Consider the following 26717-nt stretch of genomic DNA (forward strand, 5'->3'; position numbering starts at 1 on the left):
TCTGGAGGGTTCATGATATTGCACAAGATCGGAAATGTATTTTGGCCATAAACCAGCCAGTATTTTAATAAGTTTGACTCCCAGGGATGTTTTTAAAAACTGGCCTGATTATGCTCCACTGTCTTGGAATTAGTAAGGACTCGAGCAGCCGCTTTCTGAATCAACTGCAGATTGTCTTAATCAGACCTGTAAAGACACCGTTACAGTAGTCCAGTGTATTGAAGATGAATGTACAGTATGGACACGTTTTTCTAGATCCCGTTGAGAAATAAGTCTAAAGAGTCTAATAAGAGTAAAGTTTGTTGTTTGTCTCCTAATCTGAGCTAGTGGGAGCATGTACTGTAGATATTGAACAGTAGAGGCCCTAGTATAGATCATTGAATAAGATCTGAGACCATGCAATTAGAAACATTTTTGAAAAGGCCTGCTGGCAGAATATCAATGCAACAGGAGGATATTTTCGTTCATTGATCAGATAAAAATGTGTCATGGTCCTTGAATTAGTTGGAAGTGGACACACAGCCTGTACCCGATATGGAAGGGCTAACTGCTTGTACATTGTGTCAGTGAAGAAGGAGGCAAATTCATTGTAGGCTCTGGTGAATAATTATTCAGAGGCTACAGACAGGAGGGTTTGTTAGCCTGTCGACAGATGCGAACAAAACACGTTGATTGTTGTTGTTTTTAGCCAGAGTCAGAGAAGAATGACCGCCTTGCATTTTTTTCTGTTCTAAATTATATGTGCAAAGTATCTCTTTATAGATAATTTATAGATAATTAATATGGAGATTTGCCTAAATGATTTTGACCACAAGACTATTCAGTCTGTTGTACAATCATCTCTTTATCCTCTCCATTAGCTCCACCACCCCTCCTCCAATACTACTACTGCTAGTTAGCAGGTAAAATTGCTGCCCCTGCATTTATTGAGACAAAATGAATTGACCAAATGGCCTTTCCAGTTTGCTTACCAAGCAGTTTAGCTGTTATTACCTTACAGGGCTCATAGCCCATTCATTAGCCCGCTTCATTCTCTGTTCTACCTAATGAGTCAATTAAAGACCATTGTGTCCTCTTTAGTAACACCATATTATCAGCTGTTATCTCTCTCCCTAATTGAACAATGGACATTGTTACAGTAGCCTACGCTTTCTCTGTCTGTCTGCCTCTATCTGTCTGAGTGTGTGTGTTCGTTTCTCTGTCTGACACACACTCTTGTGTAATTTCACTCTCTTTGTCCTCTCTGTGTGTCTCTCTCTCTCTCTCTCTCTCTCTCTCTCTCTCTCTCTCTCTCTCTCTGTCAATCTGTTTCCCACAGTCTAATCAATACATTTAGTGACAACATTCATTGCAGTGACTCAGGACTCCACCACAGATGTATTGTGGTTGTAATTAGTAACAGTGATTCATACTTGGTTCCGTGCCAGTGTCACACACTGAAAAAGTTCAGAAGGCGTTGCAGTGCGATGGGTTGTGAGCTTGTAGATCGGCTATTTCCGGTGCATGGCATGTCAGTGTCACATAACCAAGTATAACTCAGGCTTTAACCACATGCAGAGACAATACATACATCAGCATGCAGGAGAGGAAGATGAGGCAAGGCCTGGAACAAAGATGGAATGATTGAAAAAGAAGAGGGGGTTTGATAAAACATGAATAGACACTGAAATAGGTGTACTATGGAGGGGATAAAATGTAATTTACTTTCCAAACTATATTATTTGAAACTGAAAGAAATCTCATACTGTAGTTAGCCTCCCCAACTATTTACAGACATAAAATGTTGAGTTGTGAGGGCTTTCTAATTAAGTAGTTCTCGAACATTTTCATGTCAACGACCACCAAATTATTTGGCCATATTGTGATGTGACCTTGTAGATCGGTTATTATAGATATATAGAAGAATCAATATTCAAGAAAGTTGTATTTGTCACTGACTCATACAAGTACAAGCAGAGAAATGCAAGTGACAAATAAAACTACCATGATTCTTGATTATATAGAGTTGAAGGGATTAACTTGATCTTGATTCTGTATTGACTATTTTTCTGGGGACCCCCTGGAAACCCCTTAAGGCCCCCTGGGGGTCCGTGGGCCCCACTTTTAGGACCATTGTTCTAAGTTATGCAGTAAGCTGAGGGATTGTGTGATTTGTACTGTATGTCTGTGGATCTGTAACAGGGAGATATTAGTGAAGGTGTAGAGAATAGATGTGAACAAACTGAAGGAAATGGAGAAAAAGAAAAGAGCTTATGAAAGGAAAGGAAAGGTACTATGTTTACTGGACTAAGCTCAAGAACTTGTTTACAGCCAGGCCCTGCTCATAGAACATTTCATGGTAGGGGTTCAATGCCTTGTCCAAGGGCACTTCAGCGGTGGTCATTTTAACGTGCCGGTCCGGGGATACGAACTAGCGACCTTCCGATATCAAGACCGCTCCGAATACCGTTCGGCCATCCTCGAGTGAAAGAAAGGAGAAACAAGACATAACAGCATGCCCTCCCTGTCCAATGTTTAGCTTTCCAAGTTTACTTCACCAATAATTACAATCAAGAGAAGAGGCCTCATGCTGTATTATACAGAGCAAACCAATGTTTTGACCGCTGGGGGCTTTATTCAGTATTTGAAAGCCAGACCTCAGCGGTTGGATTGAACTGAACAACAAATGTGTTCGTGGAGTGTGTTCCTTCCTTTTGTTTACTCCACCGAAAACAACACAATTTCTGCACAAGCAATGTTTCACCACAATTTCTGTATTTATTGAGAAAACGTGCATTTCCCGGCCAGCAACTCTACAAACTTCAAACCCATATATCTCCATATATGGAGCTGAGCTGTTCTAACATTCCATTATGTTGATCCCCCCACCCATCCTTCCTGTTCCATATGTTGATCTGACCTCATCAAACCCTGTACACTCAAGACACGCTCCATATATGGCCAGTACAGAATTCATGCCAAAGCACCAGCGCTCGCCCAAGCAGTCTGCCGTCACCCAGGCAGATGAAGGGCGAGGTCGCTTCTCGCCCTCAGGGCCTCTTACTGGTGTATGTTCAGTATTGTACACTACAGTATGAGTGTCCTAACAAAAGTAGGCCAATCACTGCGAACTAGCTGACTCTGTTACACTAATCACAGGGTTGTCTCATTTAAGTAGTCACACCTGGCCTAGGATAAACTAATTAGACTCTGAGCTGCAAGTGATGACATACCTGCCATGCATCCCGATGCACACAGGATAAAGGTACTGTATACCACAGTCACATATATCTGACCAGTCATTAGTCCTACAACCTATCCCTAACCTCCCACGGGGCAGCACACCTAAACCTAACCTTAACCCTCTCCCAACCCTTATCACCAACCTTAATCCGGTTGTTTTAACGCACCCCTCACCAACCTTAATCCGGTTGTCTTAACGCACCCCTCACCAACCTTAATCCGGTTGTCTTAACGCACCCCTCACCAACCTTAATCCGGTTGTCTTAACGCACCCCTCACCAACCTTAATCCGGTTGTCTTAACGCACCCCTCACCAACCTTATGCCTAACCTATGACTAGTCTAAACTAAGTATGAACCCCTATATATATATATATATATATATATATATATATACACCATATTGTGGGCAGTGCCGGGTTTCTGGTGTGTAGTCTGTTTTACTTAAGTTTAAGAGTTTGGCTCACTGAGAGAAAACCGCAATCAAAATGTCTACCAAGTGGAGACAATGACACGCTTCTTTCCTAAGACCCTTAATGTGATCAACTCGCTGCAACCAAACGAACAACACCTTCATTCCCATACAATAGAAGTGAAAGAAATGTCTACACTGAGAATTCTGTGCCCTAAATCAGCCATTTCCCGCATTGTGAGCTTGTGTGTTGGTTATTTTAACAGAATGTTTGTCTATTGCCATATGCCTGGAATAGGGATGCTATGGTTCAAGTGGTTAAGCCTTTGAGAGTAGGAAGAAGAGGGGAGGAAGGTAAAAACATATATATATATATATATATATATATATATATATATATATATATATATATATACATACATACATACATACATACTGTTTCTTTAACTCTCATCTGTACAAATTGACCCTTTAAGGATGATTTGTAAATGTTTTTTTGGGTTTCAGGGATTGTGTGCCTCCTTCCTCCCACTTACTGTATCTCTAATGGGAGTTGACTGTCTTAATAGTTTTTTCATCTTCCTGGTGGCATCTCCCAGGGAACGACAATGGAGATAAAACTGCAGCAAGAAACTCTTGCATGGATAACCTCAGGGATAGAACACTCCACTCAGGAAAGGAGGGCACAGCACAAGTAAAGAGCAACAACACATTTAAATGAAGACATGACAGAGAGAGAGAAAGAGAGATAGAAGTGGGTGGGGGGGGGGGGGTAGATAGATGAAAGGAGGACAAAACTATGAAATGAAATGGGGATAAAGGCCTGGGGAAAGAATAGAGGGGGTAAAAGAGAGTTAAGGAAAAAAAACCTGTGCTATGGGAAGCAGCGATGGAGGTTGTAATTAACCAGGGGTTAATGGAGGTGGCTAATTGTCCCCCCACACGTATAGGTTGGCTTTCTGCTCGGCTACGTTACAATTAAAATACCACCCGTCCTAATGATGGGGAATAACAATTAACTGATAATTAGAAATATACTAGGACGTCACACTGGCTTTGCTATCCCTCTTTCTATCCTCTGTGTGTGTGTGTGTGTGTGTGTGTGTGTGTGTGTGTGTGTGTGTGTGGGGCAGTGTGCATGAGTTGAAAGCATTCATCCATATGCATGTCCCCTCTTACTGTATTGTTCAAACCCATGTGTTTTAACAATTGATTGATATATTCTCCTTTTAATTCCTTAGTCAATTAACCTACATAAGAGTGGAGGTCTTCCTTAGGTCTACCATTGTCTCCTTCTCTTTCTCTGTCCTCCTTAAACCACCCTCCACCACCACCACCAGCCCCTCAACATGGAAACATCTATTAACTGCATCCATATTTGAATGTTCCCTTCATTGTATTTCCCCCACCATCCTCCTCTTCTCCTTTGCACCCTACAGTACCTCTTTCTTCACTTTTTTCTTCCATTATTCTCGAATAACGGTGGCACTGCTGCAGATGTTGCAAACGGCAGCCATATTATGATATGGACGAAGGCCACAGTGGTAGCGTCATAGTTTCTAAAGGCCAAGTGCCTTCCTGATGGCTTCCCTTCAGAGCATCAACCGTTCTTACAATGTGAGACAGTCAAAATGAATGGCTGTGATTGGAGCTGAAAAGGACAAGTATTTTATTTCTTTCAGCTTTTGCCGTAAAGATCACACTTGACAGACACACACACCACACACACACACACACACAAATCTGTCTTTACCTTCACACATGCACATTATTTGTCTTTCTTCACACTTTCTGAACCTCTCCTCTTTCTCACATGTACAAACCTACACGCACGCACGCACGCGCACACACACACACACACACACACACACACACACACACACACACACACACACACACACACACACACACACACACATAACATACTGTTGTACACCTGTTTTTCCCCCTTCTTTGATGGATCCAGACAGTTTCATAGCTCCATTTGCTGATTGGAGCAGTTATAGGCCCAATCACCTCTCATGGGCCACTTGTCTTTGACATTTTAGTTGATTGCATTGTGCCTTTAATGGTCCCATTTGAAGAGGTTAGGGGAAAAAATGTCTTTAACAGTTGCTGCTTACTTTTCTATTCTCTCTTGCTGACATTTTTCTTCGCTCACTTCCCTCACTTTAGTTTTTGAGCTGGCCGCTTTTCCAGATGAAACTACAAGCTAAAAGAGCAATTCACAGATGTTTACTGTAGTTATGATGTCATACAGGGTTTTGAGGAGTACGAAATGTGATTTGCCCCAAAAGTTGAAGACTGAAAAACAAACAAAAGCCAGAGCTAAACACGAGTTGATGTTTGTTATTAGCACTGTGACTGCAGTGCACACAGAAAAGAGAAAACACAGTGACTGTAGCGTGTTTGAATGCAACAGCTCAAATATACATTACACATCTTTATTTAAGTTATATTTAAATGAGTTTGCTCTCTGGCATCTGGCATTAACATGTATCATGCATGTGTTAATAGACTTAAACCTTGGATCCTGTGACTTCTGTTTTTGACCTTGATGTCGTCCTATAGGTAGACAAATATGGTCAAATCGAAATTATCAAAAATAATAAGACAATACTCGTGATAACAGTGATTTATACAGGCAAATATGTCCTGCAATATCAATGGGTAACTTCTTCAATGAGGGAGGGTTGAGCCTCGCAAAAACCCTCGATTCCAAAGTGTGCCAAATTATGGAAGACTATTTTTGGGGAAATTGTAGATAAAAATACTTTTCAGGGCCGATTCATACTCCTATTTTTCGGCAAATTTTCAGTAGCACCGAAGAGTGGACTTTAGGACGGTACCCGCCCCCCGAACCTCAAATGACGTCACATTGTAGAAGAGTCGACTTTAGGACGGTACCCGCCCCCCGAACCTCAAATGACTTTAGGACGGTACCCGCCCCCCGAACCTCAAATGACTTTAGGACGGTACCCGCCCCCCCGAACCTCAAATGACGTCACATTGTAGGCTCTACAGCGCCAAACCGACTTTTATTCGGCTCTAAAATAGGAGTATGAATCGGCCCTTAGAAGCAAAACAGAAGCACTAAATCTGTTGAAAAATACAAATGGTGTTTTTTTATTACCGTTTCCTTTGTATTAATGTAAGAATTTTTGTGGTGGAATTTAAGGTCATTGAGGGAATGATGAAAGGTAAAATGAGTGGTTGATATAATGAAAGAGAAGATTGATTAAAAGTAGGCTATGCAGTTATTCTTAGCGTTTAGCTATGGACTATAGTGGATGACTCGATGTGAGATATTGAAGGACTTGATATCAGAACTTGCAACTCAGTTAAGTTACCTCTTTCTCACAGCTTCGCCATCCCCCTCCCCCCCCTTTCTCTCTCTCTCTCTCACTCTATCTCTCTCTCTCTCTCTCTCTCTCTCTCTCTCTCTCTCTCTCTCTCTCTCTCTCCCCTGCACTCACCCTTTATCAGTCCCTTTTCATTCACCCATCAAATGTGTTAAGCAACTGCCAAAAGCATCAATATGGGTCTTTATGATTATGCGTTTTCCATGTGTGTATTGAATGCATGCACTCAGACCAGTGGGACCTGGGGTGTGAAAACAGCCTCCTCCTCCCATCGGCCTCATCCAGATGAACGGAACAGCAGATGTCGATTTAACATCCGCCACGTAATATGCCTCACCATGTCAGCACATGTAGCAACTGCTATGCATGCTTTCTCCACTGCTACAGTAGCTGTTGTTTACTGGTGCAACGTTGTGACAAAGCAGAGGGGGGGGCCTCTTTTGTCCCCCCCTCCCAATGGCAAGGGTTTGGTGGCAACCGTGGTGGTGGTTGTTGTAATGTACGGTGCAGGCATTATGTGTTGTTGCTCACATTGCAAACTTGTAGATCAGGTTTTTACAAAGAATTAAGTGGTGAAGATTTGATGCCCTGAATGCAGAAATGTTTCCATAACTCAATCCCTGATAAGGGCAAGATTGGACGAGATATAAATATGCTTGTAGATCGCCTAGGGCGAGATGGGACGAGATAAGGGTTTATAATGTTTAATAATAACGGCTCTTGGCGTCATCGTCGCCCCAGCAACGCTTTCCTTCCGTGTTGGTGGTGTCTTTGATCCTTTTCCTTCATCCAGTCTATCCTTAGCCACAATCTAAAGTGGCATTTCTATTGGAATTGATGCTCAGATTGAGGTGATCATACAGAACATTCATGTTTTACAAGCTCAATAAAACAAAAGTCGCAACCTTGCAGGACCGTTTTCAGCGGTTGTGATCACAACGAATGCATCTAACGTGCATCTCTGAAATGATGCCGCTACCGAAAGCACACAAAATCGCCTGGTGCCACTTTGCCTGGCGCCATCTAGTGGTCGGCGGAGAAAGTGTTAATAAGTTAAGCTTTCATACCTTGCATTTTGTTTTAGGGGTTTGTTTAGTGTTCACAGTGGAACCATATTGTTTTAATCTCACTCTTCAAGCCCCTGCACCTCCCTCCCTCTATCCATCCATCCCTTCTTCTCTCTTCTTCTCCTCATATCTCTCCCCCTCCTCTTCTGAAGCGTTTCCATCCTACAGACAGTGGGAGACTGTTCACAGTTCACTGGACCTCCAGGGACAGCAGGGAGTCTGACAAACTAACCAGTACCCTTCATCCTCACAACACACGGCTCATATCCAGGGCGCACGTGTGTGTGTGTGTGTGTGTGTGTGTGTGTGTGTGTGTGTGTGTGTGTGTCTCTCTCTCTCTCTTTGTCCGTCTCTCCCTCACTCTCTGCCCTTCCCTCTCGTTCTCTGTTCCTCTTCATCTTTCTCATGATCTCACTCACTTTCTCTGTCTACCGAATCCCTTTCTCACCTCTCTCTCTCTCTCTCTCTCTCTCTCTCTCTCTCTCTCTCTCTCTCGCTCTCTCTCTCTCTCTCTCTCTCTCTCTCTCTCTCTCTCTCTCTCTCCTCTTTTTGCAATCTTCATATTTAGGCTTGCACACAAGGGCAATTCACCTTGCGCACACTCAAACTCACACACAAAAACGCACAGAAATGTGCACGCTCTCTCAGACCATTTTCATATAAATGAAGCCTGGGGGAGCCTCTTCCCATTAGAAGCCTAATGTAGCATTGTGTGAGGGGACTCCACATTAAATGAATGCACCCAGCCAAACTATTTCGGCTGGATTATGACTTCTGAATTACTGCAGTGAATAAATTACTTTTAAATTATAACGGTGAATTGTGAGTGAGTTTCCTGCCTGTTTAAGAGGGATATTTTCACGGTCACAGTCACAATCTTGAGTTGTGCTTTTGATGTGCTGTGTGGGAGCGTTGTTTTTTTCTTCTTCTTTTTTGTCACTATGCCGAGCCAGAAAATGGAACGAAAGAAGATGCTTTGAGAGACTTGTTGAGTACACCTTGTTCTTTAGATGCAAAAACATGAAATCCCCCTTTTTGTGTGTACTTTTAATTATTCCGTTTAATTTCAATTGTAAATACAACTCTGTGTCTTATAGTGTTATTGTCATACTGGGAGTCAGTCAGTCTGTCTGTCTGTCTGTCTGTCTGTCTGTCTGTCTGTCTGTCTGTCTGTCTGTCTGTCTGTCTGTCTGTCTGTCTGTCTGTCTGTCTGTCTGTCTGTCTGTCTGTCTGTCTGTCTGTCTGTCTGTCTGTCTGTCTGTCTGTCTGTCTGTCTGTCTGTCTGTCTGTCTGTCTGTCTGTCTGTCTGTCTGTCTGTCTGTCTGTCTGTCTGTCTGTCTGTCTGTCTGTCTGTCTGTCTGTCTGTCTGTCTGTCTGTCTGTCTGTCTGTCTGTCTGTCTGTCTGTCTGTCTGTCTGTCTGTCTGTCTGTCTGTCTGTCTGTCTGTCTGTCTGTCTGTCTGTCTGTCTGTCTGTCTGTCTGTCTGTCTGTCTGTCTGTCTGTCTGTCTGTCTGTCTGTCTGTCTGTCTGTCTGTCTGTCTGTCTGTCTGTCTGTCTGTCTGTCTGTCTGTCTGTCTGTCTGTCTGTCTGTCTGTCTGTCTGTCTGTCTGTCTCGCTCTCTCGCTCTCTCGCTCTCTCTCTCTCTCGCTCTCTCGCTCTCTCGCTCTCTCGCTCTCTCTCTCTCTCTCTCTCTTTGTGCAGTATGATGTTGCCCTGGTGTGTCCCACAGGGTAAATCATGCTCACCCTGTGTTTGAAATATATAATACCACTGGGACCTCAGTTTGTGTGTGTGTGTGTGTGCGTAACTCTGGAACCCGTCTCATCACCATGGGAAAAGGGGTATAGCCACACTGTCTGGGAAAACATTTCCCCCCGGTGAATCCTATTTATACCACAGTGCAGTGTGTGTGTGTACAGAATATGCACTCCTCCATTCTCTTGAGAACCCACTCTTTAACCAGACTAGAACCCTCTCTGTGTGGTGCCACTCTGGGGAAGCTGGCTACCTGCACACGCACATTCATGTCTATTAACTATTTTGCACCCTGCTTCTCCGTAGCTATGCTGAGAGAACACCATGTTCACTGAGTGCTGTGCATGCAGGTGAAACAGGTTTTACATACAGTATGAGTAGCGCAGTTATCTGATGATGGAAATGTCTTGCGTTATTTATTTAGATGGATTCCATGTTTATCCTTCTTTCTCTCTCTCTCACGAGTGCACGCACGCACAAACTCACACACACATGTTTTATATCATAACGTCATTCTAGTACAACATACAGTAAGCCTATTTCCGAGGGTAAAGTTCTCATGTGTATTTGCGTGTTTGTGTGCTTTAGAAAGACTGAGGGGTATTCTAAAGCTCGTGATCTGATTCCACAGGCAACAAACTCAATTAAGTTGTAATTAACTCAGCTTCTGCAGCTCTGATGTTCTGACATTTTGTATAACCTGCAATTGTTTGTTCAAACATCTTTTTTGTGAACAGTTTGTGAGTCACTTAAAAATAGAGTAATAATTAAAATCATAATGCATCCATGCTTTTATTCCTCATAACCAATTAGAGTAAATGTTTGAGAAGACAAAAGTGGAAGTCAGCTCATCCTCCATTAAAAAAAATAATAATAATTAGGATGTCATCAAAGCAATTACTGTAAGCTAAAGGATAAATCTACCATCCATGCACCCAGATTTTAGGTCCTAAAGTATATATAAAATGTATTGAAAACAACAAGCTATTCCTTTCTTTTGTCTTACCTTGAATACACTTGCTTAAACTAGATCCACCAGTGAGTTTCAAAATGCACCACATGCCAGGTTAGCCTTCCATGTCGTCATTGTTTTCCTAATGCTGCTCGTAACGATTACTGACACTTGAACCGTCATGAGGGTGGCTGTGTACCAGGTCATGTCAGGACAAAACTCTGGAACGGAGGCATTTCAATCTGACTCTCTGCGTTTCATCATCTGTTATCAGAACAGCTTCACTGGTAATAGTATTTAACTGGTGCAGACAGGCAGATAGACAGACAGACACAGATCGGGATGATATCTCTTTTGGTCCATAACTCAGATGCATATCCTGAACAGTTAATGGTAGCATTCAATTTAAAATAAATTGAACTTTTAACTGGCTTTCACAGTGTGCACGCAGCCACGCACGCACGCATGCACACACATACACACACACACACACACACACACACACACACACACACACACACACACACACACACACACATACGCACACACACACAAATATAACTCAAACTGTCTTTTCTTCACCCAGCTATGTATTAGTCTATCGAGGAATTAATTTTGTGATCATTGAAAATATTTACCTGTTGATTCATAGGATTCCTGTTCATCTCATGTCCAGAAATCCCCCTAATGTCACACAGTTCCTGTGTTTGTAGCACTGAAACCAACACGGTGAACACACTCTTTTTTCATACACACACTCGCACACACATCCTACACAACGCACGTGTGTGTGCACACACACACACACACACACACACACACACACACACACACACACACACACACACACACACACACACACACACACACACACACAGGGAGATGTGAGCCAAAGAAAGCAGCAGTCATCCCTGAAACAAATTCCATAGACTCCACTGGGAGACTCAGGCAGATAGAAATGCACTGAATGTTCCACCTGCAACGCAACACACTCAGCCAACATGTGGTTTTATTCATTTTTGGAAATAACAGAAAGAGAGGCAGGCAGAGAAAAACTCATCAGATCACAATGTTTTCACCTGCATTTGAAATGCGACTAAACCCACAAGGTGAACATGTGTTTCCTCTTTTGGAAACACAAAGCTGGGGGAAGGAGGTATGGAGGGAGGGAACGAAGGGTGCAACATTCACAACCCCAAATCATTCAGTTGACAGGTGTGACTTTTGAATGTACAGTATTTCTCTCTCTCACTTTTTTGTACTACAGCTCCCCTGCTCCTGCCTTTTTGTGTCATCTCTCTCTCTCTCTCTCTCTCTCTCTCTCTCTCTCTCTCTCTCTCTCTCTCTCTCTCTCTCCTATATCTGCACTTTGTAGCCCTTTTTTATTAATGTGGCCTGATATCAGATGTATGGCACTAAGCCAATTGGGATAGATCTCTCCTGGTGTGTATCAGGGCTGATGATCACCAGATGAAAGGTTTATGCGCCTACACAAGTGTTCACGAGGAGAGGGAGAGAGAGAGAGAGAGAGAGAGAGAGAGGAATGAAGAGAGACACAGTGTTATAAAAACATCATCATGACAGATTTGTGTAAGAAAATGCGTATTCCTATATTCTTATCAGTATGTAAACAATTGCATTCTCTTACACAGTAACATTGGAAGAGTTCAGTCAAAGCCTGATTTATACTGTAAAACCGGAAATGGAAAATCCGCTGGTCTTCTGCTGTCTATGGGGACGCAGATTTTAGAACGCTAATATCTCAGATTCTTCTTTTTAGACCAAAAACGGCTCTTTTCTCTAAACAATAAGATCCTAGCTTGCAAAAAGTATGTTTTGACATTCGCGAGTTATATAGCAGATTTTTACTTCCTGACTCGTGAGTCGGCTTTCAATTTAAGAGTATCGCTAGTTATATGTGTGGCGCTCTGAGCCAACCAGCAGATGGCGCTGTGACGCCGAATGAGTTAATGAATGGGTTTGTGTTCTCTACAGTACATCGCTCTATATACTTCTCAGACTTTTTCCTTTTTATCTTTTTGAATATATATATTTTTATGGCTTTTCTGCCTTTACTGGATAGTACAGTGGAAGAGTGACAGGAATGCGTATGCGCCCCCCTATTTCTATTAGTGAGGACTTGTTTCGGTATGAATGGACCTGTGTACTTCGCTCCCCATTGCTCTACGTCAGTGATTCTCAACCTCAAAGGTCCTTGAGGGGGTTCCAAATGGATCCTTACAGGTCTTTAAATCCGAGAGTGAACTATTTGTACACTCTCTGAATCATGAGGTTCCTTGAATTTAAAATATTTGCAAACCACTGCTCTGCATTCTTCTTGGAGTTTCACTGTGGTATTTCTATTAGCGTGGCCTTTCAATGTGAATGTGATGTGATGGCCTGGTTCACCTCAGAGCATCACTGAACACCCAATGGCTGCAGATGACAGCAGTCAAATGTTTGAAAAAAGCCCTTTATTCCCCAGTGATTGTTAATGGGGGACTCCTAATGGTGTAAAGTCATTAGAGGTTGGGATACACTCTGTCACACACACATGATAAATGACTTGAGTGTGCGTGCGTGGCTGCACACGTGCGCATGTCTGTACTGAAGTGTGTGTGTGTGTGTGTGTGTGTGTGTGTGTGTGTGTGTGTGTGTGTGTGTGTGGGCGCACTGGGCGGGCATGAAAGGGTGTCCTCTCCTATAGATGAATCCCTGGTGCCCATCACCAGTGCCCTGCCACTCAGTGTAACATGCCATCTGTTAAGACCCCATTCACCCCTCCCACACACACACTATCTGAGGGCTAGGTGGCGTCCATTGGGGAGTTATCATTGTCAGTGAATATAATGAGATTGGGGCACCATGTTACCACAGCTGTGCTATACAGTGTACTTGGGTGCATACTAAAAAGGCTGGTTTGTCTAGAACCTGCATGTTCATTGCTATCAATCAAACCCCATTGGTACTGTACAGTAGGTGATGCCTAATGAGAATAGGGCATGGCATTTCCATAGCTGATTCCATATGCATACGCTATTGCTATTATGTGATTGCACTGCATGCAATTATTACCAGCACGTATATACAGGCGTGATAGATGCATAAGTTGTATTATATCATGACTCGTAAAAATATTTAGCTGTTAACATTTATTTTTTATATCATTTATTTATAACTTGAATATAATTCACTCAATGGTTCAATGAGTGTGTGTGTGTGTGTGTGTGTGTGTGTGTGTGGGGGGGGGGATTTGTGGGTTCTCAAAATGCATTTTAACATTTATACATTTGTGCACAGTAATGAGCAGGATATGTCTATACAGTAGGTATATGCTACCTTAGAATAGATGTAGACCTATTTGACAATGCATAAACATAGTTGCCTTCACATTAACAAGCATCAACGATCACCAGCTGGACACACAGTGCTCTAGTCTAAAGTGACTGGTGTCTGTCTCATTTCTCTCCAAAAGCCCCTGAATATGATTAACTCTTTGTTTGCTGCTAGCTGTTATAATTGTAGTTAAGCTGTGCCACGGCTGTGTCCACTTTAGAGGATCTGTTTCCTCCCCCCTGCAGCCCCATGCAAACACTCACTGCAACCAGTTGCTATGATTAGCATGATTAGCGCACACTGTTTACCTGTTGCCAGAAATGTTTACATGTCGGGAGCGATGTGGTACAAAGTCACAAATGACATCCAAACTTTGTATGGCTGAAGATCCACCAAGGACAGCTCTCTTAGATCCACCAAGGACTCTCTTAGATCCCGACTTATGGAGGTTTGAAAATCCTGCTTTGAACTGAGGTAAACGGAGAGTTGTATTGTCCCATAGGTGGTGGTGACTGAGGCGTTGCATAGCAACCGGATCAATGTTAACAGCTGCTGTGGGGCTCAACCACTATATACACGGAGTATACGAGAGGGTAGGAACATGTTCGTACCTGACTGATAACGTCCCATAGCTGGGGGGTACGAATATATTTGTACCTCGCAGAGAAATAATTTAGGATTACTGTCATGATAATCGTACACTTCATATCCCACACACCATACCTTTCTTTAGCCCTTTTTTTTAATTGTTCCAGGGGCCACAAGGTGGCGCCCTGCATGCTGCATTTGGCCCGCGGTCCGCCAGTTGAATACCCCTGATCTACAACAATGGCGCTAAGCATAGTATTAATTGTTGCGTTAAATATGTTAATAACGATCAGTTGATAATTACATTTTAACTAGCTAATGGGTTATTTAGTTATTATTTTAATTTATTTTATTTCCTTTTATTTGCATTATTTCACTTTTATAATATGCTATAGTGATGCTGTGGCATCCAAAATGAAAATTCTTTCTTTTACAATCAGAAACCACAAAACCACAATAATTCTCAATTTACTTGCAGACTGTCGCCTACCTCATCTAATTGAACTCTTTAACCACTACCCCCTTTTTCATATAGGAGTGCACATGCTCTCTCTCTCTCTCTCTCTCTCTCTCTCTCTCTCTCTCAGAGCAGGCTGATTTATATCCGTTACCAATCAGGCTCCATTCTCCAACCAAATTAATTCTTTCTAATTTGGAGCTTCCACTGGTCAACCCCATGTGGTGTGCTGCAACTGAGACTGTGTGTGTGTGTGTGTGTGTGTGTGTGTGTGTGTGTGTGTGTGTGTGTGTGTGTGTGTGTGTGTGTGTGCGCACGTGCGTGTGCGTGTGCAAGCATATGTGAATGAAATAGGGAGGACTCTACAATGGATTTTAATTGAGAAGACGGACTGCAATCAGCATATTCTTGCAGGAAATCATTAAATCATTACTTCTTTCACTCTTTCTCCCTCTCTCTCTCTCTCTCTCTCTCTTTAGTGGTGATTAGTATGTTAATGATAGGACGCTGATTATTGCCATCAGAAAGACATGACATCTGTGGTCTACACATTTCTGCTCCATAATAATAAAACAAACCTTGCCTGTCTTCTACTTGATACAGTTTATTTTGCAGCACACATGCACGCACACGCACACATGCACTCATTCATGCTCATGTACATGCCATGTCTACAAATGAGGTACTTCAATGTATTTGTGGAGTTAATAATGGTGATGTGAAGTTGATCAGAGTATTATGATATCAGGTGAGGGTAGAGTTGGTAAAAGTACTCCATTCCCCCGAAGTGAGTGGTGCAACTCCGTGTGGGGTTCCCGGGACATCCAGACCCCCAGGAACGTGCCCAGGGGGTCGGGCCGGTTCCGGAAAACGCTATTTTCGTGCTCGGACAGACCCAGCCAGCCAGGGACGGATCCAGGGACACACACAGCTCCGTAATTACTGTCTCTGTATTTCTGCTGCAAATAATAATGTTGGTTGGATGCCAGTCTAGGTTTTGTTCAGTGTAAACTGACCTCAGGTGTGGCTCTGTTTACTCTGAACATCATTTAAACTGACCTCAGGTGTGGCTCTGCCTACTCTGAACATCATTTAAACTGACCTCAGGTGTGGCTCTGCCTACTCTGAACATCATTTAAACTGACCTCAGGTGTGGCTCTGCCTACTCTGAACATCATTTAAACTGACCTCAGGTGTGGCTCTGCTTACTCTGAATATCATTTAAACTGACCTCAGGTGTGGCTCTGCTTACTCTGAACATCATTTAAACTGACCTCAGGTGTGGCTCTGCGGCTCTGCCTACTCTGAACATCATTTAAACTGACCTCAGGTGTGGCTCTGCCTACGTATGTACAATACGCTATATACTGTAGTACATCACAAAGCATAAGCCACATTCCCTTTCTTTTTGCCCTGCAAATGGAATTTTCAGCAACATACAATATTGTATCATATTGTATTAAAATACTTTTACACCCAATGTTGTAGAGTCAATGTGGTCACTAGTTTCCTAGTATTGGTGGTTGTGGAAGGTAGTGAAATACATCATGAGCTTCTGCTCTGCTTTTCCAGTGGTCCTTGTGGTGTTTCACGTCATGGTTATGAAGTGTGCTTAAGCATCTACTGTACATGTTAAACTAACATGGTCACCGATTATGCAGCTTTCAAATAACCCAGAGTGATAAATGCCCTCCATGTTGCACAAAGAAAAAATCTAGTTTCCAGTAAATGAGAAGGCATTCATTTCTGACAAATAATTTGAATTCCGCTCCAGAACATTTAGTTCTGTGCTTGGTTTCATGTTTCATGCGCAGCACTTGTTGGATTCGTTTAAGAGGTAATTGTTCACAGAGCATTAAGTGCTTCTCTGTGGCATTTTAGGCAAAAGGTTGAAATTGATGGCACAAAACGTTCGGCCCACGTTTTACGTTTCTCTCTCTCTCTCTCTCTCTCTCTTTCTCTCTCTCCCTCCCCCCCTTCTCTTTTCTGAGGGAGATATATTTCATTTCCAGATGGAGATGAAATTAAATCTTACATCTTTGTCACCTCTCCTGTGCCAACTCTATCATGTGGCTATTCTGGGAATATATAGTGAGAATGGAATGAAGTGAGATGCAGGATGGAGGGAGTGGGAGGGGGAAGAAAAAGAAACGGAAAAGGGGAAATAAAATGAGAGATGGAGAACTGGGAAGATCAAGGGATGCACATCAAGAATGGGAGAGAGAGAGAAAAACGAGAGTGTTCCCCCCCATCCAGATGTGTCCATCTCTCCAACAGCTGTCTGTTTGGTCCCCAGCTAACAGGAATGTTACTGTCAATGAATGGGAAATGTGACCAACATTAATATTATCATTACACCACTGTTGTTTTGGTCTGCCTCCATCCGCTGGCAAATTCCATCATCCAGTACCTGAATGCTGGGCTGTGGGAAGATTAAACACTGTCCCCAGAAATATTTGGTGGTGTTGAGAGGAGTCAATCAGGAAGTTGCAGGCTGAAATAACTCAATGTCAAACTGGGGAATTGTGCAAATGTGTGCAATTTTAATTGCACTAATGCTCATTATGTGCTTGTCATGAAGTTTCACTTTTCATGCAAGCACATACACCATCTTCAACGTGTGTGTCCTGTCCCTTCTAGGAGATGGCCAAGATCCTGAACCATCCCCGTGTGTACGCCTTCCTCCATGTCCCGGTGCAGTCGGCCTCAGACAGCGTCCTCATGGACATGAAGAGAGAGTATTGCGTGGATGACTTCAGGAAAGTGGTGGACTTCCTCAAGCAGAGGTATGACATGATGGAAGGGGAGGTTGATCATACAGTCCTCCCATGTGTTGCTTGACTCTCTGCGGTCGTGAGTGAGTCGTCATTGTAAAGTTATGTTTTATGGTGTGTGTGTGTGTGTGTGTGTGTGTGTGTGTGTGCACACGCACGTGCACATGTCATGTACATTGTACACATATTACACCCTATCAACATTCTGTGCATTAGTAGTCTATCTTGATGGATGGATGGAAGGATTGTTTGATTCGATTCGGGTCAACTCAGAAAATGAATTGTCCTGAAGACCAATTACATTAGATGTATTGGATTATAACGCTTGGATTATAACGATTTACTGTATAAATGTATAATATTTAATTATGTTGGCCACAAGGATCCTTAAAACACTAGCAATTAAGTGAAGTCACTGGAGAAAGGCGTCGTCATGGAAACAGTGAACGGGATCTCTGTTCGTTGCTTTGTCCAGCTCTAGAGCATGGCTTTGGCATGCTTCTTTTTGTGAATGAGGTGTCTGGTGTTGGGAGTCTGGTGCAACACTCAGGTCCTAGTTGTACTCCTGGAGGGGCCCGGATAGGAGCCAACCCACAGAGCCTAGTCCCTCCACGTGCCAGAATAGTACCTCTCAGTCCCGGCATAGTAGTTCTGCAGTGTGGCCCTGATCTTTCCCTAGTGGGTCTGATCGAGGGTAGCTACTGGGACGTAAGTCACCCGAGTGAGGGGTATGATGTTCGCGTGACCCGAAACCCCGATGACCTTGGGATACATCACTGAGGATACGTCCCAGTTGCATTCATGCAATGTATTTTCGTTCTTATAACGTAGTTTGTAATGGCATATTTAATATATAAAGTCATCATACAAACAACAAACAACATCATACATCATGAACCAATTTATAAATGGACTAAAAAGAGAACAACTGTTTATTTCTCCTTTTTCCAGAGGCTTGCATTTTTTGTTTTGCTAACTAATTAATTCATGTCTCTGTTTATATTAATTATATTAAGTTAAAAAGGCAAAGTCAGTGAATAAACCATTGTGTGCAAGCACTAAAGCTGAAAACATAAAAACAAACAAAAACAGGCTTGCATTTTAAAGCAGAGCATGTAATGCTACAGATCTGTTTATCACCTCATTGGAATATATCACTTTCTGTCTGTCTTGCTCGCTTTCTTTCTTTCTTTCCTTCTGGCTTTATTGTTTTCTCTCTCAATTCAATTCACTTCTATTCAATTCATGCTTTATTGGCATGGGATACATACATTTACATTCAAATGACATTACATTGAATTTATTGACGCTCTTCAGTAGAGTGGGCTGCCAGAAGCTGTTTCTCTCCTGTCTATAATAGAGGTGTGTGAATCTTCATTGGCCTCAGCATTCGGTTCATCTGTTAATGATTACATTTTATTCTACCATGCATTCTGATGCATCTCAATTTTCTATATTTTCCTTCATTAATGATATGGCCACTTTTTCATCTGACATCATACAAGCAAATGCGTATTGTGATGTCCATTGCTGTTTATGCCACACATGTGGGTTCCTGGAATCACAATGTATCCAAGCGGTAACTTGTCAGGGCAGCCACCCTGTACATTTGGCCTGAGATTTGTTCCCCTTGTCCACTTCTCCATATCACTTGGAGGAGCTGGGTGGGTTGTCCACTTCTCCATATCATTGAGATTTGTTCCCCTTGTCCACTTCTCCATATCACTTGGAGGAGCTGGGTGGGATGACCTTGGAGTTGGAGCATAAATAAAAAAACGTTCTGGAGTAACACAAGTGCTATTATATATAGTGCAGAAGCTTTAAATGATGTACACACGTTCCACCTCCACATGTGTGGCTATGCATGCATATTACTTACTGCAGATTGTCACAGGAGACTGTGAAAACGGCAGTGCCTTTAATGATATTAGAGAGGATCAGATAGGCAGTTTAATTACTATCATCCCTTTCATTGCGTCTGCACTCATCTCTGTAGTCCCTTCCTTGCAAATAGTAAATTTCCCCGGATAAAAGTAAATCCCAATCTCATATCTTCGTAGGTAGATGAGAAAGGTTAAATTGATGAGATAATGCAGTTTGTCGGCTCTAATTCACAAGGGTATTCATTGTAAAAGTTTCACTTTTGCAACTTTTAAAGAACAAATAAGAGAACATACACAAGACAGAGGAAGGGGAATTGCCTCCAGCACTGACTACATGTAGTGCTTTGCCACAAGTGAGCATATGCACACTCTCCCAAAGCATGTATAGAAAGAATGTTCCAATGATAAGAGGGATTATTCCTGACAGGCCCTTGCTGGAGATGCATGGATTAAATTGAGCCTAATGCCTATACATAATATGTATATTATAATGCATGTAGACTGTGTATTAATATGCAGGGCGTTGACCGTTCGTATTACACTGAAAGTCTCGGCTAGAGATAAGAAAGGATTTAAAACATTTTGTTCGTGTTTCATCAAGGATAATCTCCACGTATCTTGAGTAGGATTAATTATGCCTATTGCTTGGTAGAGTTGAATAATAAATCTAGATTTGTGTAGAACATTAATTATTTCTTATGGAGACCACAATTGTCAGAATTACCAGGAAGAGTTTTATCTGTACAATGTTACAATAGTTGATTAACCATAAACAAGCCTGCAGACAATTGATTTATTAATTGAAAGTGTTTTCAAAACCTATACAACTATTGTTGTTCATGTAGGCCTACTGTTGTTTGCATTGTCTAATGTGTATACGTACATTCAAGTCAGTGTGAATTTCATTTTACATACAGTGGATTTTGATTCATGAAACTCTATTATTGACTATATTCACACAGCGGCCATTTTGCTCTCGCGTCATATTTGCGGGTTGGGAAGTAATGCCCCCCCAACGGGATGGCAACTTAATAGCAAAATGGCCATCGTGTGAATATTGTGAATTGGTCCAGGCCACATGGAATGAGGTTAAACTGTACATACAACATTAGGTTTCTCATCAGTAACTGTACTTGTGTGGGCACGCGGGCGTACAGTGTACTGTATGTATATACGTTATGCCGTTTGATGTTGCTGATTAAAAGGTTTTGATTCATGTACTGTAGGTTTCACGGGATTAGATCCATGTACAGCATCAATCAATCAAGATCATACAGCTCTAGTTAATGTAGGTGAATATCATATATAGCCTATATATATCAAGGGTGCATAAACATTTGCCTAATCAGATATGGAGTAGCAAAAGTTGGATGTATGAATTGAGTAGGGAGAGGAGTTGGAGGTATGCCCCCCTCCCATTGAGTAGGGAGAGGAGTTGGAGGTATGCCCCCCTCCATTGAGTAGGGAGAGGAGTTAGAGGTATGCCCCCCTCCCATTGAGTAGGGAGAGGAGTTGGGGGTATGCCCCCCTCCCATTGAGTAGGGAGTGGAGTTGGAGGTATGCCCCCCTCCATTGAGTAGGGAGAGGAGTTGGAGGTATGCCCCCCTCCCATTGAGTAGGGAGAGGAGTTGGAGGTATGCCCCCCTCCATTGAGTAGGGAGAGGAGTTGGAGGTATGCCCCCCTCCCATTGAGTAGGGAGAGGAGTTGGGGGTATGCCCCCCTCCATTGAGTAGGGAGAGGAGTTGGAGGTATGCCCACCTCCATTGAGTAGGGAGAGGAGTTGGAGGTATGCCCCCCTCCCATTGAGTAGGGAGAGGAGTTGGGGGTATGCCCCCCTCCATTGAGTAGGGAGAGGAGTTGGAGGTATGCCCACCTCCATTGAGTAGGGAGAGGAGTTGGGGGTATGCCCCCCTCCATTGAGTAGGGAGAGGAGTTGGGGGTATGCCCCCCTCCCATTGAGTAGGGAGAGGAGTTGGGGGTATGCCCCCCTCCCATTGAGTAGGGAGAGGAGTTGGAGGTATGCCCATTGCCCACCTCCATTGAGTAGGGAGAGGAGTTGGAGGTATGCCCCCCTCCATTGAGTAGGGAGAGGAGTTGGGGGTATGCCCCCCTCCCATTGAGTAGGGAGAGGAGTTGGGGGTATGCCCCCCTCCCATTGAGTAGGGAGAGGAGTTGGAGGTATGCCCACCTCCATTGAGTAGGGAGAGGAGTTGGAGGTATGCCCCCCTCCCATTGAGTAGGGAGAGGAGTTGGAGGTTTGCCCCCCTCCATTGAGTAGGGAGAGGAGTTGGAGGTATGCCCATTGCCCACCTCCATTGAGTAGGGAGAGCCGCAGTACAGAACAAGCACTGAATCCTACAACACAGGCACTGTGTGCTACAAAACAAGCATTGGATACATTGGATAAACAAGTACTGAATCCTACAAAAGAAACCCAGAATCCTGCAGAACAAACCGTGAATCTTGCAGAACAAGGAAGAGAAAAAAACAAAACATTGTTTCTGTGTAAAAAGGGGGGTTTTCTGTATAGAAACAGTGTGGGCACATGGAAGAAGGATAAGTATGTGACATATCACATCATCATAGGATTGCCGTGTCAGAATGAGGTATAGTGTGTATGTCACGGATTTTTCTATTGGCATTAAAATTATGAATAAAAAATATGAATGGAGCTGGCAGAAGGCACTGAAAAGCTGCTATTGGGCTGGTAGTCTGAGGGTTACGTTAGTTCATAAGTAACGGCAGAAACATAAGTGTTGCCTCTCTGTTTATTCTACACAGTTCTTATCTAAACAGTGCTTTCTGCAAGTCATCTCTTAATGTTCCCTTTGAAGTCTCTTCTGTTGGAGCACACTAGAACTGATGAGTGATCCTTTGGTGTTTGCTTAGACACTGTCTCCATTGGAAGCATGACGTTTGTACGGGCATTTTCTCTTTCATCCCCAAGGACATGAAAATAGAGTGATGACTCTTCAACTTTTACTCTCATGCTGATACTAATCTTCTATGTTATTGACTCAGTCAAAACAAGGAAAAGACTGACATGAAATCTCATTTACAGCTTGCTACCAATGTGAATCTGCTATTTTGGCCTTTCCCTCAAAAATTGATTATTTTATTTGAATAATTATTTTTAAAGAAAAATATATCAAATGGATTAGTTTGATTAACTGCTGAGCCCCTACTTCTCTCAACCTCTATCACCTAGCTTTCCCTGAGATCACTATACACACACTGACACCCTGCTACTCCCCCATGATCATGCCTTGAGGTAAGTGTTAAGTAACTTATTTAGTTATACTTCACTAGCGCTTACCCGTTATGAGACGGGCACAGTACCCTGGGTGCGTTTTCGCTTTTTAAATTCACTAATAAATTCATTATTAATCATTAATGTTTCAAATTGAAAAAAGGGCTTCGTTAAGACCTCCATATTATTATGGTCAATGCCTGTGTGAAAAGTGGGAGTGATTGGTTCAGGCAGTGAGCAGCTACGGCTGTGTTTCTGACACACACACACACACACACACACACACACACACACACACACACACACACACACACACACACACACACACACACACACACACACACACACAGACAGACACACACTCAGACATTGACTGAATTATAGTATGATTATCCCCTTCAGCAATGTGTCCTCTGCATTTGACCCATCCTAAATACTTGAACAGTAAGCGGCCACAGTGCAGAGCTTGTGGGCCAACTCCAGTTGTATTGTCAATAGTTTGGTCAAGGACAATGGCAGGAGTTTGTACCTTTACTTACCCTTACCTACTGTAGCACACCTGCTGTTTTGTTTTGGAAGATAGAGCTGTGGATAGCTGGGCTCTCTCTCTCTCTCTCTCTCTCTCTCTCTCTCCCTCTCTCCCCCCTCCCTGTCTCTCAATTAAATTCAAAGGGACCTTATTGGCATGGGACACATATGTTTATATTGCCGAAGCAAGTGTGAAATACAGCAACAATCTGGTCTGATTGGTTGGCATAGTCGACCCCAGCAATGGGAGAGAAAGTCATCTCCAAATTCAGCTTGGATTGACTCTAAAGGCCATCCCATCGCTGGGAATGTCTTTCACAGACTATTGACGAACCAGATTTGGGGTGTCACATTCGGGGAGTCATGTAGACAGCAGGCTTTCAGCCAGCTGTAAAAGGTCAGAAAGAGACTACGGTATCTCTGATTGTCTCTCCTTTCTCCCCGCCAGTCTAAAACAACTGTGACATTGATACAATCATACAAGAGAAAGACAAAATCTCTGTAATGCAAATGGCAATCAGAGACACATCAACGTAACACCCCCCCCCCCCCCCCCCCCACACACACACACACACACACCACACACACACATACACACACACACACCACACACACACAGGCACTGGCTCGCTGTACTCGCCACATATAGGGTGTCCTGTCAGAGATCTTGTTTACACAAACTGTCTGGCTGCATGTGTGTGGTGTGTGAGAGAGTATGCAAGTGTGTTTGTGTGTTTGGTGACTCAAATTCTGCTTTTGGTTACAAGCCTGGCGCCCACACACGTTCATGGAGACGCATGCATGCACACGCTCCCAAACACACGCACGCACGCACACACACACACACACACACAGACACACACACACACACACACACACACACACACACACACACACACACACACACACAGACTCCTGACCACTGTCTCCAGCGTGAAATCAATACCAGTGAGTACACACTGCTGTGACCCATTTGGCTAGCAGTGAGAGCTAGGGTGTAGTTCTGTGAGAGAGGCCAGAGCTTCGGACAAGCCAAGACAAGTACGTGCGTGCGTAGCGTACGTGCGTGCGTGCATGCATGCGACTTTTCCAGATTCGTCTCTGTCAGCAAGTCGTTTTTATGAGATGATAGACAGACTGTCACAATTACTACACACACCAGTTTGGAAACCAGTGGTTCTTCCACATCATATTACATGCATGGTCATATCACATATTATATCCCATATTACATATTATATCCCATTTATTTATACAACAGAGAGCCTTGCTCCCGATGTTGGATCATGTAGATCTCTGTTAAATCTTTGCAGAAATGATGTGAAAGAATGAGGTCATAGTCTCTGTAGCCTAGTCATGTGTAACAGAGAGAATTGAAGCCAGATAGTGGGACTATAACGTGACCCATAGGCTTTGCTGTTCTTTTAACAGGTTTTGTTGCTCATAACAACGAAACTAAGGTCTCACACCATGCTCTCTTGATGTGCGTGTGCAGCTTGACAGCTCTGAGTCATAATGGCTAACTTTCCACTGTCTGTCAAGTCGTTCTTTGCTCTTGCACACTCTTGTGTACACAGCAGGCTCATGCAAAACGTAGCCATGCATGGTGAAAGGTGATGCGTGTGCGTCCGTGCGAGCATGTGTGCATGCTCGAGGCTCACTCCGTCCACCAGTTGTACAATCATGTACAGTTTACAATTATTCAGATATATGTGTACAATATCTCAGTTGTCATGTCTCAGCAGAAATACTTCCACAGAACAAGACTTCTCACATGTACAGTAGGGACAAATGTATCAGTGCCGCACATCACAGGTCAAGGTTATATTTGTAAGTTGATAGCCTGGGTGTTTGGTAGCCTTGGGCTTATTGACAAAAACTCTTGTGTTCAAATATATATGCTGCTTCTCATATACTGAGAAGCAGCTGTAGTAATAGGCAGGGAAAATATTTGTTTACCCTAACATTTCAAACACTTTTCAATGTATGTAGTAGGCCTATTTAAAGATTGGTAAATTTGTAGTGTGTGTGTGTGTGTGTGTGTGTGTGTGTGTGTGTGTGTGTGTGTGTGTGTGTGTGTGTGTGTGTGTGTGTGTGTGTGTGTGTGTGTGTGTGTGTGTGTGTGTGTGTGTGTGTGTGTGTGTGTGTGTGTGTGTGTGTGTGTGTGTGTGTGTGTGTGTGTTGTGCGCGCTCGTGCGTGCGGTAGAGTCATGGTTTATCATCTCTCCAGCAGTCATTTGTTTAACTTTAAGAAGTTGAGAAACAGAGGGGGGGAGAGAGAGAGGCCCCACACAGGTATGTATGAGGTCAGGGCTTATCTAATACACACACAGCAGGAGACAAATGGATTTCTCTGTACAAACAGCTTCATGCCACCAACACCGCCAAGGTCTTGAAGGGTCAAATGCCTCAGGCCTTCCTTATCGTGTAACACACACAGATGCACAATCACTCCGACAGACCTCCCTCTTTGACATGTTTTAACAGAAGTTCTTGAACTCCATCAAGAACTTGAGCAAAGGGTTTTCCTATTAGGTCCCATTTCTAAAGGTAGCTGAAGCCGGTGACTTTTCTTTCTGTCTCCTTTTGGTATAGGTTTTCCCCTTTTATTTTTTCTTCCCTCTGATGGGTTCAAAGCTCTTAGCCTTGACAGTGGTCTCAGTAAGCAGAGAGAGAGAGATCTGCCTCCAAATTGCCTTACTATTTTTAGTCTAGACATAATAATAGTCAGCTCACTGCAGAACACACCTTGTGTGGTCGGGACACAAACATGATTTCTGTTGGGTTGGGCGGAATTACGTACAGCAACATTAGAATGTATACATTTCTGTCACTTTGGATTTTCTGTTTGCACAAATCCTTTCTTTAGCATGAAACAGTCTCACAATTAATTGTAATTGTATTATCTTGAAGAGATACTACAATGGGTTGTGTCATGGCAATTCAGTACTTACTGGACTGGACATGCTGGAAATATTTGTGCTACCGTGTCCTAGCCAAACATACATGATATCTATGGATGACGGCCTATTAATATTCTAATGCCTACTCTGAAGGTGTATTGATGTTTCAATCAGCCGGTCACCTGCAGCGTTACACCTGTGTTTTGTAGCTAATTTACAGTGATCAAAG

The 26717-nt window shown here is 43.0% G+C and overlaps 1 protein-coding gene across 1 annotated transcript in view; it reads left to right on the forward strand.

Annotated features, from left to right (window-relative positions):
• Positions 1-26717, forward strand: part of cdkal1 (CDK5 regulatory subunit associated protein 1-like 1) — a 319098-nt gene that overhangs the window by 162061 nt on the left and 130320 nt on the right. Inside the window, exon 10 of the mRNA XM_080767726.1 lies at positions 17790-17935. Within this exon, the coding sequence (XP_080623852.1) occupies positions 17790-17935 (146 nt within the window). The remainder of the gene's footprint in view (positions 1-17789; positions 17936-26717) is intronic.

Source organism: Protomyctophum bolini (genome assembly GCF_963924005.1).
Source record: "Protomyctophum bolini genome assembly, chromosome: 7".
Lineage (NCBI taxonomy): Eukaryota > Metazoa > Chordata > Actinopteri > Myctophiformes > Myctophidae > Protomyctophum > Protomyctophum bolini.